This window comes from Somniosus microcephalus, chromosome 25 (genome assembly GCF_052327205.1).
Source record: "Somniosus microcephalus isolate GS21.2 chromosome 25, FLI_Smic_1.0, whole genome shotgun sequence".
Lineage (NCBI taxonomy): Eukaryota > Metazoa > Chordata > Chondrichthyes > Squaliformes > Somniosidae > Somniosus > Somniosus microcephalus.
Genome location: NC_141011.1, coordinates 30773717 through 30791564, shown reverse-complemented (window position 1 = coordinate 30791564; position 17848 = coordinate 30773717). Strand labels below are relative to the sequence as shown.

Below are 17848 nucleotides of genomic sequence, written 5' to 3'. Positions count from 1 at the left end.
TCAGGAATGTGATGGAATAATCTCCACTTGCTTGGATGGGTGCAGCTGCAACAGTGCTCAAGATTGACAACATCCAGGACAACGCAGTTCGCTTGATTGGCACTGGCTTAAACATCCACTCCCTCCACATTTGGCATACCGCAGCTGCAGTGTGTACTATCTACAGGATGCACTGCAGCAAGTCACCAAGGCTTTTTTAGCAGCATCTTCCAAACTCTCGACCTCCACCAACTAGGACAAGGGCAGCAAGTACACTGGAATAACTCCCTTCCAAGTCACACACCATCCTGACTTGGGACAGATCGCCCTTTCATTGTCACTGGGTGAAAATCCTGGCACTCCCTACCTAATAGTTTTGTGCGAGTACCTTCACCACACAGACCGCAGCAGTTCAAGAACGTGGCCCACCATGAGCAACTGGAGATTGGCAATAAATGTAGTCTTCGCCAGTGGTGCCCACATCCCTAGAATTAATTTTTTTTTTTTTTTTTTTTTTTTTTTAAAAAAGTCCACAGATGCTGCCTGACTTGCTGTGTTTCCAGCATTTCTCAGTTTGGTTTCAATTCCTAAATGAAATGGCTAACCAATGAGAGACCATCAGTTGTTGCTGGAGTAGGCCAGCTAACATCTTTCAAGTAACAAAGTGCTGGAAACGCCCAGGTCGGGCAGCATCGAGGAGAGAGAGAGAAACAGTCAACGTTTCGGGTCAAACCCATCGTCAGATTCGGGTTCGACCCAAAATGTTGACTGTTTCTCTCTCCTCGATGCTGCCTGACCTGCTGAGTGTTTCCAGCACTTTGTTATTTCAGATTTCCATCATCTGCAGTATTTTGCTATTGAACATCTTTCAGTTATGTGAAGGTCCAGGTGAATACAGAATACCAAGTTGCCCGTCCTGAAGTGGTCATGTTAGAACTGAATACTAGTGCATGACTAACCAGTGCCAAAGGGCCCTCATATGCAACATCTGTGCCCAGCATGAGGAAAAAATATTTTGGTTGAGCTGTCTCAGTTAGATTCAGGTTTTGGTCACTGCTGAACCAAAACACCTGGCAGGTGTTAAGCAACGAAGTACTTCTGCTCTTTGTGCGTGTCCAATTAAGTTCTTTTGTGCAGTAAGTCGTAGGCCACCCCTCTCACTGTTCAGGAAGCTTAAACAGGTGTAGAGATGTTACTGATTGCAGATCTAAGTCATGACAGCAGTAGGGATCATTTGTACAGTCTACTGGGGCGCAGTAACTATAGAACAAAAACAGGATCACTGGCCTTCCACCACTGAAGATTTTGCCGATGCAGAATCTAAGACTAATTAATTGAAGGAAGCTCACTTGGACCAGTTTTCCCAAGATATACCAGAAACTACACAAAGAAAAAACTCATGTAACACTTGCGCATGTTCCACAAATTGCAAGATAAAATCTAAACTCATCTCCCATCCTGGAATCACACTATGGTGAACACAGCACTCACTCTAAACCTTGGAAGAAACTTAATATAATAACACTGCCCTTAACTGAAGTAATGGAGTCCCATCAATTTAAACTAGCTTGGCCCAAGTGAGTTATATTCAGGAATAGCAAGGAGCTGGTGACAGTGCTAGAAGTCTGAAGGAACTCAATTCATATAGGGCTGGTAAGTAGCATCAAACCAGCACTGAACTCTTCTGCATGTGCATGCATGCTCCACTAATCCTAGCTAGTTTTCCTGATATACCCTGCATGGCCAGTTAATCACAGGCATCTTTCTGGATTCCCAAATAGTACAAAATCAGAAGCAGAGGGACAATACCAAAGGACACCAACTACAAATTTATCAACTTCAGTCCATTTGAAGGGCTTGTGATAAAGGTGGGGGGGGGGGGGGGGGGGGAAGCATGGTAGATGGAGACACAGAAACACAGCAAATTGGTAACAGCCACACACAGCTGCATCAGTATTGCTGGATCCGGAGAGAATTTGGGGCCATTACCAATTTGAGCACGCTCTTTTGGTGCTTGCCAGCTCGGTCACAATAAATTCCCTTCCCTGACAATTTTCAGGCTTTTAAAACCCAAGCTTCAGCTCACCCAATTTTACTTCACGATTTAAAAAAAAACTTTCAACCTGCGTAGTTGTTTACACCAAAAGGTCTACACCCTACATTTGAATTTCTCAAAAATGATCAATCCCTGGCTGGAGAGTCTAAAATGAGGGGGCATAGTCTCAGAATTTGGGCTCGACTATTTAGGACAGAGATGGAGAAATTTCTTCACTCAGGGTTGTGAATCTTTGGAATTCTCTACCCCAGAGGGCTGTGGATGCTCAGTTGCGAGTATATTCAAGGCAGAGATCGACAGATTTTTGGATTCTAAGAGAATCAAGGGATATGGGGATTGGGCAGGAAAGTGGAGTTGAGATCGAAGGTCAGCCATGATCTTACTGAATGGCGGAGCAGGCTCGAGGGGCCATAAGGCCTATTCCTGCTCCTATCTTTTACATTCTCATTATGTACGCTTGCCAAAGCTACCCACGAGAATCAAAGATGGAGCTGCAATGCTCGGGAAGCGTTTACAGCAAGTGCCAAAGAACTCTAGCCCTCCAACAACCTTGCAAGGGCGAGTATCACCCAGTGACTCATTATTCTTCATGCATTGCATGCAGATGTGAAAACCAGTCTATGAAGGGAACATGTAGGGGAGACCAAAACTAGGGGCCATAAATAGAAGATAGATAGGTGAAATCCAATAGGGAATTCAGGAGAAACTTTTTTTTTTTTTTTTTAATCCAGATGGAGGTTAGAATATGGAACTCGCTACCACAAGGAGTAGTTGATACGAATAGCATAGATGCATTGAAGGGGAAACTAGATAAACACACGAGCTGGGGAAAGGAAGGTTATGCTGATAAAGGTGAGATGAGAGCGAGAGAGGGCTGATATGGAGCATAAACACCAGCATGGATCATTTGGGCCAAATGGCCTGTTTCTGTGCTGTACATTCTATGTAATGAAGATTTTCAAACACGAAATTCACATGAAGGAAATCCATTCATTTAATGCGCAATCACTGGTTAGAGGAAAGCCATCCAGTGGTTAATGGCAGATTCTGAAGTCCATCTAATGCAGCTAAAAATATGAAACTTTAAGACTCAAAGTATCAACTGTGCTATTGAAAAAAATTGCATGAATGCTATGACAGGCCCTGAACAGGTTAGGGATTTGATGATTTTTCAATTGGATTCACTGCCAGTGAATGATTTTCACTGATGTGTTAGTGTATTGGGTTTCATCACAAGTAAAATTTAATAAAAATATCAGAACACAGCAAGCTTAAAACAACCAAAAGTAGCTTCTTCAGTGATTGAATGCAGGGCAACTGAGCCACACAGATCAGGGAGGTCCCAGGTTTAATTCCTGCTCTGCATAAAGTGGTCAAGGTTTCAGCAAGAGTGCTCCAAGGTACCTTGGTGTCCATGGGCTGGAGAGGTGGAAGCTCATTGCTATCCTGCTGGAATGTGCACCTGTATAGCTGTTAACGGAGTACAATGCTGCTCAATTGCGACTGCCAACCCTCCACTCAACAGACTGCTAATACTCACCATCGATATTCACAAATGAAGAATGACCACTTCGGCAGGGTATTAAAGAATGCTGACCCCTGTAGAACTGCACCAGAACAAGTCAGTGCCTTCAAATCACAGGCAAGATGCTAGAAGGGATCAGTAAGAGATACTCTATGATCACCTGAATGGAGGAGTCATTAACTCAACAGCTTCTGGGGAAAAAAAGTTGCATCTTACCAATCTGAATTAATCTTTAGAAGTTGCTAGGTTGGTGGACGAAAATAGCCTTGGAAATCATACTTGGATTTTCAGAAAGCTTTTGATAAGGTGCCGCACAATAGGTTGCTCTACAAGATGGGATCTTTCAGAATTCGTGGGAAGAGGTTAGACTGGATTAGGAATTAGCTGCATCCCTGTCAGCATAAGATAGTTAATAATGGTTGTGGATCTGCATGGAGATCAATTACCAGTGATGTCCCAGAGGGACCAGTGTTACAGCAGTTTTTATAATCTTCATTAACGACTTGGATGTGGGAGAAGGAAATGGTCTGCAAGTTTGTGGATGGTACAAAGATCTGAGAGTGTGCTAGGATCTTGATCCAATGGAGGAATGGGCCTAATTTTGGCAAATGGCATTTGTTATGCACACAAGCAGGGCCAATGCCACGCATACTTATACCCTACAGGGTAAAGAACTAAAGTCCGTTCAGAAAGAAAATGATTGTTACGGCACATTTTCTACAGGTTCGCAGCCAGTGCTGTGAAGCAATACCCAAAGCATGTAGAGTATTAAGTTGCACTGCTAGGACAATTCAATTAAAAACAAAGTCCTTGCACAAGACTTTGGTTACACCTCACACAATACTATGTCCAGTTTTGGTCCCCTAATATGATGGGTGATGTAGAGGTTTTGGGAAAGATTCAGAGAGGTGGGTTTAAAAGAATTAGCCATAGTGTGGCGATGCCGGTGTTGGACTGGGGTGGACAAATGTAAGAAGTCACACAACACCAGGTTATAGTCCAACAGTTTTATTTGAAATCACAAGCTTTCGGAGCGCTGCTCCTTCGTCAGGTGAAGTAGAGAGATGCATCGCTTCACTTCACCCGACGAAGGAGCAGCGCTCCGAAAGCTTGTGATTTCAAATAAAGCTGTTGGACTATAACCTGGTGTTGTGAGACTTCTTACATTAAAAGAATTATACCCAGTTTAAAAACACCTGTTAACTGGATATAGTCTGTTTATTTTAAGAGAAGCATAGACTTTTGGGGAGGGAGGGAGAGGTGAAGATTTAAGTGTTTAAAATAATGAAGGGATTAGAATATGTTTGTATAGACAATTTCAATGAGCTAGGTTAGGGAGAACTGGGGGTCATGCGTGTAGGTTACACAAGGGTAGAACTAGGTTAGATGTCAGAAGGTTCTTTTCTCAGATTTGTAGATCTACAGAATAAATTACCAGCTCGTGCAGACTTGCTACATATCTTCAAAAGAGCTGCACCCGGCAGGGTAGATATTATGGCATACAACAGGTAGGAGAGAGATCAAGTAATATAAAATCATTGTCGATATGGTCTCCTGGCCTAGTTTTGATTGCCTTAGGTCAGAGAAGTTCCCATTTTTATTCCCTTCCAAAATTGGCCATGGCTTTAAAAAGAAAATCTGTTTTCTTGTCTTTCCCAGGAGATTGTATAGTTCCCAGAGGATGGGGGGTGTTGGGAATCATGATGCTAAAGGCATCATGATTGAGAGAGGCAGGCTCGATGGACCAGCAGGTCTTTTCCTGTCCAACATTTTTGTATGAAAGGAAGAAAACTGGAGCAAAACTGTATGGCCTTTTTGCTGTGTTCTCTGCAAGGGAGTCCCATTATCCAACATAGAGATATACTGTCAGTACACAAGTGACTGAACTTCAAAAATCACTAGATGAGGCACTTGACAATACATATGTACAAGATCTTGCTCTGCCTTCAGTACCTGCTAATTCAACTTAGATTACACTTGACAGTCTTAGCAAAATAGCGACCAGAGAATGATCTCAATTTCCCATTACGACTAGACCGCAGACAGAATATCTATATAATGGATGCTGCGAAGGGAAATTACAAACCATAATTTAAATCAAGGGCTCAAAACATAAGCCACAAGATTACAGCTGAATTTATCAGCAACAATCTGCATTAATACAGCGCTCCTCGTGTGCAAAAACATCTCAACAGAACCCATAGTTCAATCATAGCCTTGTTAATTTGCTCACACCACTGTTCCTCTTCAAACTGTAATATTCCAATTCTACTGGCAAGTAAGTGAGGAATTTTCTCCATTCAACTATTGTGTGCAATTTAAAGTGCCAGGGTCTATCAGCTCCCCCATTGGAAGTGCCGTTTTGGTTTAGGCAGGGTTGGGGGGGGGGGGGGGGGGGGGGGGGGGGGGGAAGAGACAACCCTGCAACCGCACATGTAGTGTGACCCAATTGCCAAAACAGCACATCACAGGAAAAAAAACGCAACAGGCGGTTTTCAATCTGTCATACTACTTGACCTGGATACAGAAGACCTGGGGAGGCTGCTAACATAATTTAATTTCAAAAATAGATTTTAAACAAGTATACCCTAAGGAGTGTGCGAAGGCAGTACTATTTTCAGCATACTGCTCTTTTAATATTCAGTACAGTAAGTGATGCTGGGCATTTACAAAAGTCAAAATAGTAGATTGAGAAACCTAAAAAATTACACAATTCATAAAAAGACGGCGCAATTGTGGGGTTAGAATGCAGAGCACATAACTTGCAACAAAAAACCATTGCAGCACTGGGCTCAGCAACTTAGCAGGCCGAGAATAAAGCCCCCAAAAGGAACTAGATCTTATGGTGCATAGCCAGTGGTAGAGTGTAAACTGCAGTACTGTACATAGAATCTACAGCACAGAAACAAGCCATTTGGCCCAACTATGCCAGTGTTTACAATAGCAAAATACTGCGGATGCTAGAAATCCAAAACAGAAAACGCTGGAAAAACTCAGGCCAGGGCAGCATCCGTGGAGAGAGAAAAACGGAGTCAACGTTTCAGGTCGAAGACCTTTCGTCAGTGTTTATACAGTTAGCTTGTACACAGTACCGGTCCAGCCCCAGAGTGTAGAATTCCGGTCACATTACAGTGGGGAATTCATGGCACTGGTAATGATACAATGAAAGGCAACTAAATCAATGCCTTGGATTAGTACCCAAGCTACAAGGTTACAAAAACTAGGAACATTTATACTGGAGAAAAGGTGCTTGGGGGCAAATATTCCATCTAATTTATCATGCGCGGTCCCTTTAAATTTGCTGCGGCATGCACGGTATCTCTTCCAGCGGCAAGAGCTGGTGAGCGGCCTGCGCGGGACCTCGCAATTAGGGGAACATTGCTTGGGGCTATTTTGCTGACGATTCATGATTCTAAGGGGTATAGATAAATTGAATCCCAATATGTTTGGCAAACTCAGCTTTACAGACAGTGAATACTTAGAACAGAACGTCTGGGGTAGCAGATAGTGTCAGCAAGTTAAACTGGGAGGTGGATACATATTTAGCAGAAAATGCTATTGAAGGGTAGGAGAGATTTTTTTTAAACTTCTGACTTGGCCAGATGGATCTGGCGTGGTGAAGTACTAATGCACAAATATGGATCCACCCAAGATGAGGTGGGGATAGAACACTTTTTTTTATAAAAGATCCAGACATTTACAATTAAAATTAGACAAAAAGGGGTCTATGTAAGGCTGCTCTTTAACAAAGCTAAATATTCCCCCAGAGAATGTCCCTTACCATTTAGTTATCCACTGCCCAACCCAGAACAACAGACAGAATTTAAAACATAACTTGGGAGCTTAAGTTTCTGAAAAGTTGCAGCCAAACTAGCTAACAGCTAATCTTATGAGACACTATTGAGGTGAAAAATATTCCTTATTCATAGTCATGAGCCAGAATCATAACGGCATAGGAGGCCGCCATTTTGCCCATCGGGTCCGTGCCGGCTCTCTGCAGAGCAAGCGAGTCAGTCCCATTCCCCCGCAAGTTTATTTTCCTCTTGTGCCTATCTAGTTTCTCCTTGAAAATATTGAGTGTGTCCGCTTCCACCACTTCCGTCGGCAGCGAGTTCCAGGTCCTCGCCACTCGCTGCGTAAAAAAGTTTTTCCTCATCCCCTGTATCTCTTGCCCAAAAGCTTAAATGTGTCCTAGTCCTTCTACCATCAACTAGTGGGAACAGCCTTTCCCCATCTAGCCTATCCAAACTAGTCATAATCTTGTACACCTCTATCAAATCACCCCTCAACCTCCTTTGCTCTAATGAAAACAAATCCAGCTTCTCCAACCTGTGCTTGCAGCCAAGATCCCCCATCCCCGGAACCATTCTGGTAAATCACCTCTGCAACCGCTCAAGGACCTTCACATCCTTCCTAAAGTGTGGTGACCAGAACTGGACGCAATACTCCAGTTGTGGCCTAACCAGCGCTTTACAAAGATTCAGCATAACTTCTCTACTTTTGTACTCAATACCTCTATTAATGATGCCCAAGATACCATATGCTTTGCTAACCACTCTCAATATGTCCTGCCACCTTCAGGGGCCTATGCACATCAACTCCCAGGTCCCTCTGTCCCTGCACACTCTTTACAACTGTGCCATTAAGTGTATATTGCCTCTCCCTGTTCGTTCTGCCAAAATGCATCACCTCACACTTCTATTAAATTCCATCTGCCACTTGATGCCCATCCTGCTAGCCTTTCTGTGTCCTGTTGGCAGTCGATTGGTATCATCACTGTTTGCCACACCCCCAAGTTTGCTGTCTGCGAATTTAGAAATTCTACTTTTTATTCCAATATCCAAGTCATGTATATATATTAAAAAAGCAGTGGCCTCAGCACTGACCCTTGGGGAACACCACTGTCTACCATCCTCCAGTCTGAAAAACAGCCATTTACCACAACTTGCTGTTTTGTCCTTAAGCCAAATCCTTATCCAAGCTGCCACTGACCCACCTATTCCACGAGCCTCAATTTTGTTAACCAGCCTTCTATGTGGTACTTTGTCAAACGTCTTCCGAAAATCCACGTAGACAACATCCATTGCGTTCCCTTCATCGATCCTCCCTGTTACTTCATCAAAAAATTCAACTGGATTAGTCAAACATGATCTGCCTTTCACAGTTGTTTCTCAATTAGCTTAAACCTTTCCAAGTGCCCGTTAATTTTTTCCTTGATTGTTTCTAAAACTTTACCCACCATTGACTGACCGGCCTGTAGTTACTAGGTTTGTCCTTACACCCTTTTTTGAACAATGGTGCCACGTTTACCACTTTCCAATCCTCAGGCACCTCCCCCGCATCTAGGGAAGATTGGAAAATTATGGCAAGCCCTTCCGCTTTCTCCTCCCCCAATTCCTTCAGCAATCTGGGATGCAAGCCATCTGAACCAGGCGACTTATCCACTCTTAAGCATACCCAGCCTTTCTAGTACATCCTGTATCAATTTTCACCCCTTCCATTGCTTCTACCTTTTCCACTGCTACCGATACTTTCGTCAGTATCCACCTCCTTAGTAAACACCGATACAAAGTACTCCGAGTATTCCAGCCTTGCCCTGCGCCTTTAAGCAAACACCACCACCTTTGTTGCTAATAGGCCCCACCCCGCCTCTTACTACCCGCTTACTGTTTACATGCCGGTAGAAGATTTTTGGGTTCCCTTTTATGTAACTGCCATTCTACTCTCATTCTCGCTTTGCCAATCTTATTTTCATCTTCACTTCCCCTTTCAACTTATTGTATTTGGTCTGGTTCTCCCTTGAAGAATTCACCCGACATGCATTATAGACCCTCTTTTTTGTATCATCTTCGCCATCTCCCTCGTCATCCAAGGAGCCCTTGCTTTGGTTCCCTTACCCTTCCCTCTTGTTGGAATGTACCTAGCCTGTACTTGGAACATCTCCTTAAAGATCACCCATTGTTCCGTTACAGTTTTTCCTGTCAGTCTTTGGTTCCATTTTACCCTGGCTAGATCCTTTTGCATCCCATTGAAGTTAGCCCTATTCCAGTTTAGAAGTTCCACTCTAGATTGTTCCTTGCTCCTCTCCATTGCTAATCTAAATCTTATGATACGATGATCACTCGTACCAAAGTGTTCTCCCACAGACACTTGGTCAACCTGACCCACCTCATTCCCCAGCACCAGATCCTTCCAAGAACATACTGGGTCAAGGAAATTCTCCTGAACACATTTCAGAAATTCCTCCCCCTCCTTTCCCTTTGCATTATCCCAATCAATATTTGGGTAATTAAAGTCCCCCAATAGCACCACTCTATAGCTCTTGCATATCTCTGTGATATCCTCCTCTACCTCCCTCACTATTTGGAAGCCTATAGAATATCCCCAACAGCGTGATCATACCTGTTTTGCTCAACTCTAATCAAATGGATTCTGTCCTCGTCTCCTCAAGAACATCCCCCTTTCCAACACTACAATGTCTTCCTTAATCAGCATTGCCACAGGTTAAACCAGCATCTTACAGTACCATTGTAAATAGCCCGAGTACTGTTTCATAATATACTTTAGTGAGGTTTCAAACATGCCAAGAGCCATCAGCGGATCTCGTATGTAGTGTCATTGCCATTTTATGAATGAATCCATTTTTTATTCCCCAATTCGAACATGGAATTAGATGGCATTAAACTGAGTTTTTAAAAAACTCTTCAGTTATGCCAGCTGCACAATTGTGTGTGCAGCTCCCAGCCAACCCCCCCCCCCCCCACATCGAGACATCAGACATACTCTGCCCATTACATTACCAAGTTTGCATTTTTTATAAAGGCTCTAATTACCATCTTAACTGCTTCTTTCCAAAAGTTTTAACTGCAGTCTCAAATCAAGCAATTACTACTTTTGGGAGTGAACAGGAAGAAGCAACTTACATATTACAGGGAGCAGCCAACGGTAGCCGAAATCCTTGGTGTAAATGGCCAAGCGTTCAGTGCACCAATGACATTGTAAACCTACCAAAGTGTGCATCTAGAAATATATCTTCAGTTTATGGCCACCCATTCCTGTGAAACCAGCCCTTTGCAACAGCAATTGAATGGCAATCAGGAGTCTACATTACACAGCAGAGCCGAGAGACCACCTCACAAATGTTATCACAAAGGAGTGGTGCATGGAATTCCCTCTGACACAGCAAGTGCAAAGCTCACTGCTGCAAATCTTACAGAATGAATTGGCAAGGTAGTATACCCTACAGCACGAGAGTCCAAGGTTTTTGTCTTCATGGGCCACATGCAAAAGGGTGAATGAATGCTGCAATTAACTTGCATATGGGTCAAGCTACTGATACAGGTCTTGATGTTCGAATTTAAACTTTAGCCATCATTGAGGCAACTGCACCAAGAACAGCCAGTTGCAAGCCGCCAGGACAAACAGGCAATGAACTAAGCACAAAGAGATTTGAATTGTCCTGGTTTCTTGAGCCAGACCTCGAGGATCACTTGCGCTTGGCAGCCTTTAATTTGGACACCAATGACCCAGTGTTCATGGTGTAACAGCAGCGTGCTGCACTCAACGCAAAATTACTGCTTGCACAACTGAAGCAACGCATTAAACAGAAAATGGTGTTAATTGTATTTCAACAAGATTGTATGTCAATTTCCCTCCCCTCCCAAAGAATGCTGTAGTTTGAAGTTACAAAATAGCCACAAATAAACACAAACCTTACTACAGGAAACTTTGATATCCGGCACTGACGGGACCGAGTTGTTGCCGTCCCATCAAAACTGCCAGACAAACCAGCGCTAATGTTGAAACATACGTCTGGCAACAAACCCTGTTGCTTAGCAACAGCTTCTAAACAGTCAGCCGTACCTTGCAAGCGTCTCTGTAGCTTAGCAACAGCTTCAGCGAGACCTTGCAGAGCCTGACTGGTGGAAAAAAAAGCAACAAAAAGAAAAAAAAACACTAACGAAATGGCTCCTGATTTTTGCTGGTGGATCGAGCATTCCGGACAGTTAACCTCCGGATAAACCAAAGTTTCCTGTATTCAGATTTTTGCCATTTCATTTGTAACCAAAACAGTGATGTTAAACAAGTTACTAAAATCTATAGAATGTTCGGAAAAGCCAAACAACTGCAAATTAGTTAACAAGGGAGTGTTACGTCTTGAATATTGAGATTTTAAATGTGATATTTCATTCTATTCTTTGGTTAAAACAGCCAAATTTTCCCTTCACGTCAGCTCCCCTCATTAGAATGCTTTGCTTAATGTAAGTGAAGAGTACAACACCGTACAAGACGAAGGGATAGAATTTCACAGGTAACTACAGTAAAACAGGAACTATTTATATGGTTGAGGTGTATATTAAATACATTTTAGGCTTACATTAATCAGTATTTGCTCTGCACTATTTAAGTGTACAGTAAGTGCTTGCTTGCACTATTTAAACATACTCACTGAATTCTATTGTAGGATCGGTTTTCTGATTAACAAAAACAAGAAATTTAGCATGGTTGCAATGAAGCACATCAGTTAGCTACAGTTTAACAATGATTAAATTTAACCACCCATTTTATCTTTAGTCCCCTAGATTTTAGCTTAAGTGCTAGGGATAAATAAGTTTACCTATTGGGCCCTGATGGAACTGATAATTATACAATTTTTGCAAAGATCTGCAAAGCAACCATATTAATTTGCAGAATCTGGGCTGTTGGTTAGAAAACCAGATTTTGAAGCCACTTTTCAGCCAATGAAAATTACTGGAGAAAAATTCTTCCCATCTCCAAAATAGGTGCCAGCAGTGGAAGGGGAATTGAGTGAGAAAGATCTTGGCTAGGAAACCGGGAAAAAATTGAATAGGCAGATGATACATTTGTTATAAAAATAGTAACTTAAAACAAACCAGGACAGAAGGGAACAGTTGAGAATAGGAGGGAATGTTGGTGAGCACTGGTAAATTGCCCATTAAAAAAAAATAAAACAATGTAAAATTATGTTTTAGCAATTAGTTTGGGGGTAAACCACTGATCACGATCACCGTTTGAGTAACTTTAATACAGTATTGGTGTTTCAGCCTGTGCACAGAGAGAGTTAGCCCAGGCAAACTGGAGGGTTAATGAATGTGCTAGCAGTCTACGGGTTAATGCTTTCAATTTGTTCCATTAAATTTGCATATTCTCACCTTACAACCAGTGCGAAAGTCACTAGTCGTTTGCTCAGAGTATGCACTTTAAAACCAGCTATTTAACTGGGACAATTAGCTTAATTATCTAATGGGCTGTGAATTTGGTGCATGTTGCTAGTGATCACAAATATTTAGCTCAGTCTGTGAATGATAATGGAGACTGTGCAGGATTTTCCCCATGATGTCAATTTAGTTTTAACTCAAATGTGGATGACCCCACATTTCCTGCTTTAAAAACAATGCATTTTGGGATTCAAGATCATTGGAATTCAGATGCAATAGGTATAGTGGATGGGTATTTATTAAGGACATGAACATCGCTGCACGGATCTCAAATACCTCAGTGCAGTAACAATGTCTATTCTTTGTCACTGACTTTACACGCCTTTTCTAACACTGTTCGGGGCAACAGTTAATCCTACGACTGTCTGCTTCCCATTGGGGAAAAAAAGCTCAAAGTACATTACTATAGATTTCAATCACATTCAGATCTAAATTGGCCATTATGTTTCTGTTACACCTCAGTGAAGAAAGGGGATGCCTGGCACTAAAGACCCTACCCCTTCAACTTAGAAAAGTGATATTCCTACACAATCTGGGGTACCCAAATAGGCAGAGCTCAAAGTTGAAGGGGGGAAAATTGCTGGACATGCAGCGACTGAACCAGTCTGCCCCCGCATTAACTACACACATTATGGTGCATCCCTGTAAAACAAGGAGTTATTCTACCCACTCCTAGCCGTGCGTCGTGTAACACTTTCATTAATTGCATTACTCCATTAAAGCAGGCTGACAAAACACCAGAAGGCGCAGGAGACCTGACTCATCCTTGGCATCGTATTTTCTTACCCTTTGAATTTACAAAACTGCAGCATTGTCGCGCCACTACAATAAAAATACAAACACAGACACCTTGGAACCAGTGGCCTAAAAACAAAGAGTGTGCCTCATGGATACAGTTCTTTGTCTTTCCTAATGAGATCATTGTACATCTGATCATATGTAGTTTTGAAATCGAATATATTTGGCTTGTCCGGAGCCGGTCCCGGTAGCTTCACATGCGTCCCTGTTCCAAACGATCGGACAATGAAGCCTTTTTTGCTGTAGAAGAGGAAAAAAAACAAAACTTAGAATTCAGAAAAATCCCAACTCAAATCTATTTTAAGTACTTCCTAAAAATATCAATTGTGCAAATTTTTAGAATCCAGAAGATACTTAAACAGCTGGATTTTTAAACAGATCAATGGGTATCCCATTACCAGATATACAAGATAGTAAACACCACAAAAGAGTGTTAATTTGGAACAGCAACTAAACTGATGGCAGGATAGGGAGGCAAATATGAGACTGGTCAGAACGTTCTCAATGGTGATAGGGCAGTGGAGGCAAAAACTTGAATCACAAACAGTAGAGTGATGGTCGGACTATGGAGGGGGGGTGCAGTTGGACAGATGGCTTAAGATAGTTGAGGAAGACTGTTCAGACTATCTTGAGCCAACCTGCAGCCATGAATCTAGAAGTTTAAATATTTACTAAATAAAAATGCCTTCAGGATTTGCTGTGCAATACGTACAGGGTCAAGTATGGCCAGTCAACTGATTTCAGTTAATTTTCCACGACACAACAATGTCAGGTACAAGTCATCTAATTAATTACAAGTTTTCACCATCACAACCCTGTGACCTCAGTACAGATTCCACTTTCCAAACAGTACAAGTTAGCTGTCCTGCAAATAGCCTCAATGCACAAGATTGTGTAGTGTAGATACACTACTCCGATGATACAACCACTTGCATTGGGTAGCTCTTTCCAATAGGGTGTGTATATTTATCTGATCATTCTACTCACTATCCACACATTGCCCATGTTGTTCAGCTGAGAGCATGCTCCAATTTGTTCCCAGCTCTCTCAAACCTTGGGTGGTTCATTCTGATTTTAACAGCATTAGGGTTTCTCTCCCCCCCCACCCCAAGAGGGGTACTTACTTCAATACACCATTCTGTACTTAGGAGCACAAGGCAACCCACTTCTGGCCAGGCTTTCCCCAATACAAAAATTAGTAACAATCCAAAATATCACACCCAGTTGTGTGCTCAATGACTAGTTGCTCCATTAAAAATTGTCATCAATTGCTACACAAATGAGAATCTATGCCCAGTTTTGTATCAAACTCATTTGCAGTTTCCTGAATGTAGCAAAATTAACCATTTGTCTCTTGTTTATTCAACATTCACCCACAAATTATATAAATAGCACAGAGAAATTGGAGGCCAGCATGGTTATCAGCTCATCATATAAGCTACTTCAAGTAGCTGCCTTGCATTGACTAACGAACAGAAAGCTATGAAACAGCCACAAGCAGAGTGAGTGGAAACTTTCTACTGCCAGCAACAGAACAAGACCAAACCTATAATCCAATCTGCTAATCAATAGGTTTATCTAAAGTTTCACTCCCAAATAAAATGTTAACTGGCAAGATTAGTTTTTTCTGCTACAGACACATGCAACTCTTGGGGGGGGGGGGGGGGGGGGGGGGGGAAAGAGGAAGTAACTTAAGTCAAGGCAAAGAAAACAAATTCTATACAAAAATGATAAATATTTGCTAAAGCAAGTTCATGAAGAGGTAACCTAAAAATTTGACTTATGAACCTAGACACTTAACCGAATTTCTTTACTGTAAGTAGGCGATGGGTGGAATGGCCCCGGCATGTGCACTAAAGGATCTTTGATATTAAACCTCTGCAAAAGTAACTACTACAAGCAGTTGTAAACCCACATTCCAAGTAGTCACACTAATGTTTCTATTAGATAAGCATTTCCATTAAGTTTTTACAGAAGCCTCAGGAAGCTAATAGAGTATCAGTGATAAAAGAAACAAACACTTGTTTGACCAACTTTGGCTATGTAAACAGTACACCATTTCCCCCCTCCATGTGTTCCTTGCTCACTCTGTGGGTTAGTTATAAGGGCTGCCTTCTCAGAATCATTCTGCAGCAGTTTGGTATTGGCTGCATCACTGGGCAACGACATTGCTATTAAAGACTCACAATCGCAGAAAAAATGTTGGGCAGATAAAATAATAAGTGCAACATATATGGGTCACTAAGCCATCGGGGTCTAAAGCCAGGTCCATATTGGACTCGGCCTTGTAGAGTTAAGCAGACCGATCCAACCTCACACTGAAGACTTCATTCCAGGAAAAAGGTTGCAAGATAAGGCAAAGCTTGCAGCTGTAATCTATTAAGCATCCTTGCCTTGCGATGAAGGACAGAAATACAATAGAACGCAGCAATTCGAGTTATAAAGTTTAAGCAGTTATGCCTAGCCCCTAAACAGATGCACGAGTATCATTACTGTCCACGTGAGAATCAGGAAATATTTATGATTGTACTGAAGTAAGACTTCATCAAAATTCTGCTGTGTGTGAAACTAAAACTCGAGCAGTCCCAATAGTTAAGATAGTAAATGCATTGCATGGGATGGTACTGCACCACGCAGATAAGGAAGGTCCCAAATTCCATTTTTGGTCTGTGTTAAGTTAGTTGATCTAGGTCAGGGCAGCATTAGGGGCAACTGATCTCTATTTCTGGGTAGAGAGAATGGAACATCTAAACAGTTATCCAATGTCCCCCTACCCACCGCCCCCCCCCCCCCAACTTCCTGAAAGTGCACAAGGCAGGAACAGCTCTGATGCCCCCTTGGCTGAACAGCTTGTCAATACTCTAGGCTCACAAATGAAGAATGGCCATTTGGGCAAGGAATAAAGGGTCCCCATGGAACTGTACTCCAACAGCCAATGCAATGAGGACAGGAAGAAAAAAACAGGCACTAAAGACACATTTTCATTAAAGAAGCTGCTAAACTATACCAGTGATAGAGGGCAAACTGATTTCACTTGATTAGCAGTTTATAACCGTGGTCCCTTTCCTTTCACCATGGAGAACTCAGTGTAGCAGACTATTAAACACGTTGTGGCCTGAAGCAGAAGTTTAATATGCAGATGACCACTCATTAGTTAACTCATTATACAATACATTCCACACAAGCATAGTCATGCAAAACATGCACACACAAAAACTGTAGCTTTTGACCTACAGAATAGGCAGGGATGTAGAAAGTAATAGGAACTCCCACAGGATTGATTTTCACTGCTCTATTTAAACTGCTGCTCAAGGTAGTTGAACCCAAAACCTCATTCTTCTGCTTAGTAAATGTCCTTACTGTGTACAAAGTCATTGGCCAAGAGAGCAGGTGCTGGGTAAGTGTAAAATTAATGCAAATGGTGAGATTCCATTACATACGCTGTAACTGTTCATAGGTAGGGCTCCAGAATGATCCCTGTATCTAGTAGAATCTACTGAACACCACAAATAGTTCAATAGAGGACACAGATCAAGATAATTGGCAAAGAATCCAGGAGGAATTTGGATCTCAGTTATGATCTGGAATTCACTATTGGAAAAGATGGAGGAAGCAGATTCAATAGTAACTTTCAAAAGAGAATTGGGTATATTCTTGAAAAGGAGAAATTTGCAGGGCTAAGGGACTATTGGATAGTTCTTTCATAAACTGCCAAATGACCACCTTCTTTGCTGTATGATGCTATATGATTGTATGCCCAGCACCTCCAAGACAGAAAGTTCCCTCCAGGGAGACTTCACACCAGATTGCAAGGTGAAAATACCCAGTTCTCAAATCGGCACTGCATTCCAACCCACCAATCTGAGGTCACCTAGTCAGCCCCTGAATACTCCAGTCTGCCATTTAAAAAATGATCTGGATGTTGATATTCTTGCAATCAGTGATGGCAGTTGGGAATAAAGCCACTGAACAGCTTCACTGTACATTGAGACGTAAGCAGCAGCTGCACATGCCGTCTATGCACAGGACATGTTGGAGCTCTGTTAATGCAGGGAACAAGAGAAATGATGGGGAGTTCACAGCACAGACCCACTCGAGAAGGATTTGAATTTATGGGGTTATCAGGTGGTCTCAGCTTGGAAGTCCAAACTTGACGAATTTTGAAAGAACACAAATTCTGCACTAGATTCTTGAAATAAACAAGACAGGGAATTAAAGCACATCTCGACAGTGGCAAGAATTCTTCACAAG

The 17848-nt window shown here is 42.2% G+C and overlaps 1 protein-coding gene across 1 annotated transcript in view; it reads right to left on the bottom strand.

Annotated features, from left to right (window-relative positions):
• ssu72 (SSU72 homolog, RNA polymerase II CTD phosphatase) overlaps positions 1-17848 on the bottom strand; it is an 89274-nt gene that overhangs the window by 57240 nt on the left and 14186 nt on the right. Inside the window, exon 2 of the mRNA XM_085967076.1 lies at positions 13694-13837. Coding sequence (XP_085823202.1) covers positions 13694-13837 — 144 coding nt within the window. The remainder of the gene's footprint in view (positions 1-13693; positions 13838-17848) is intronic.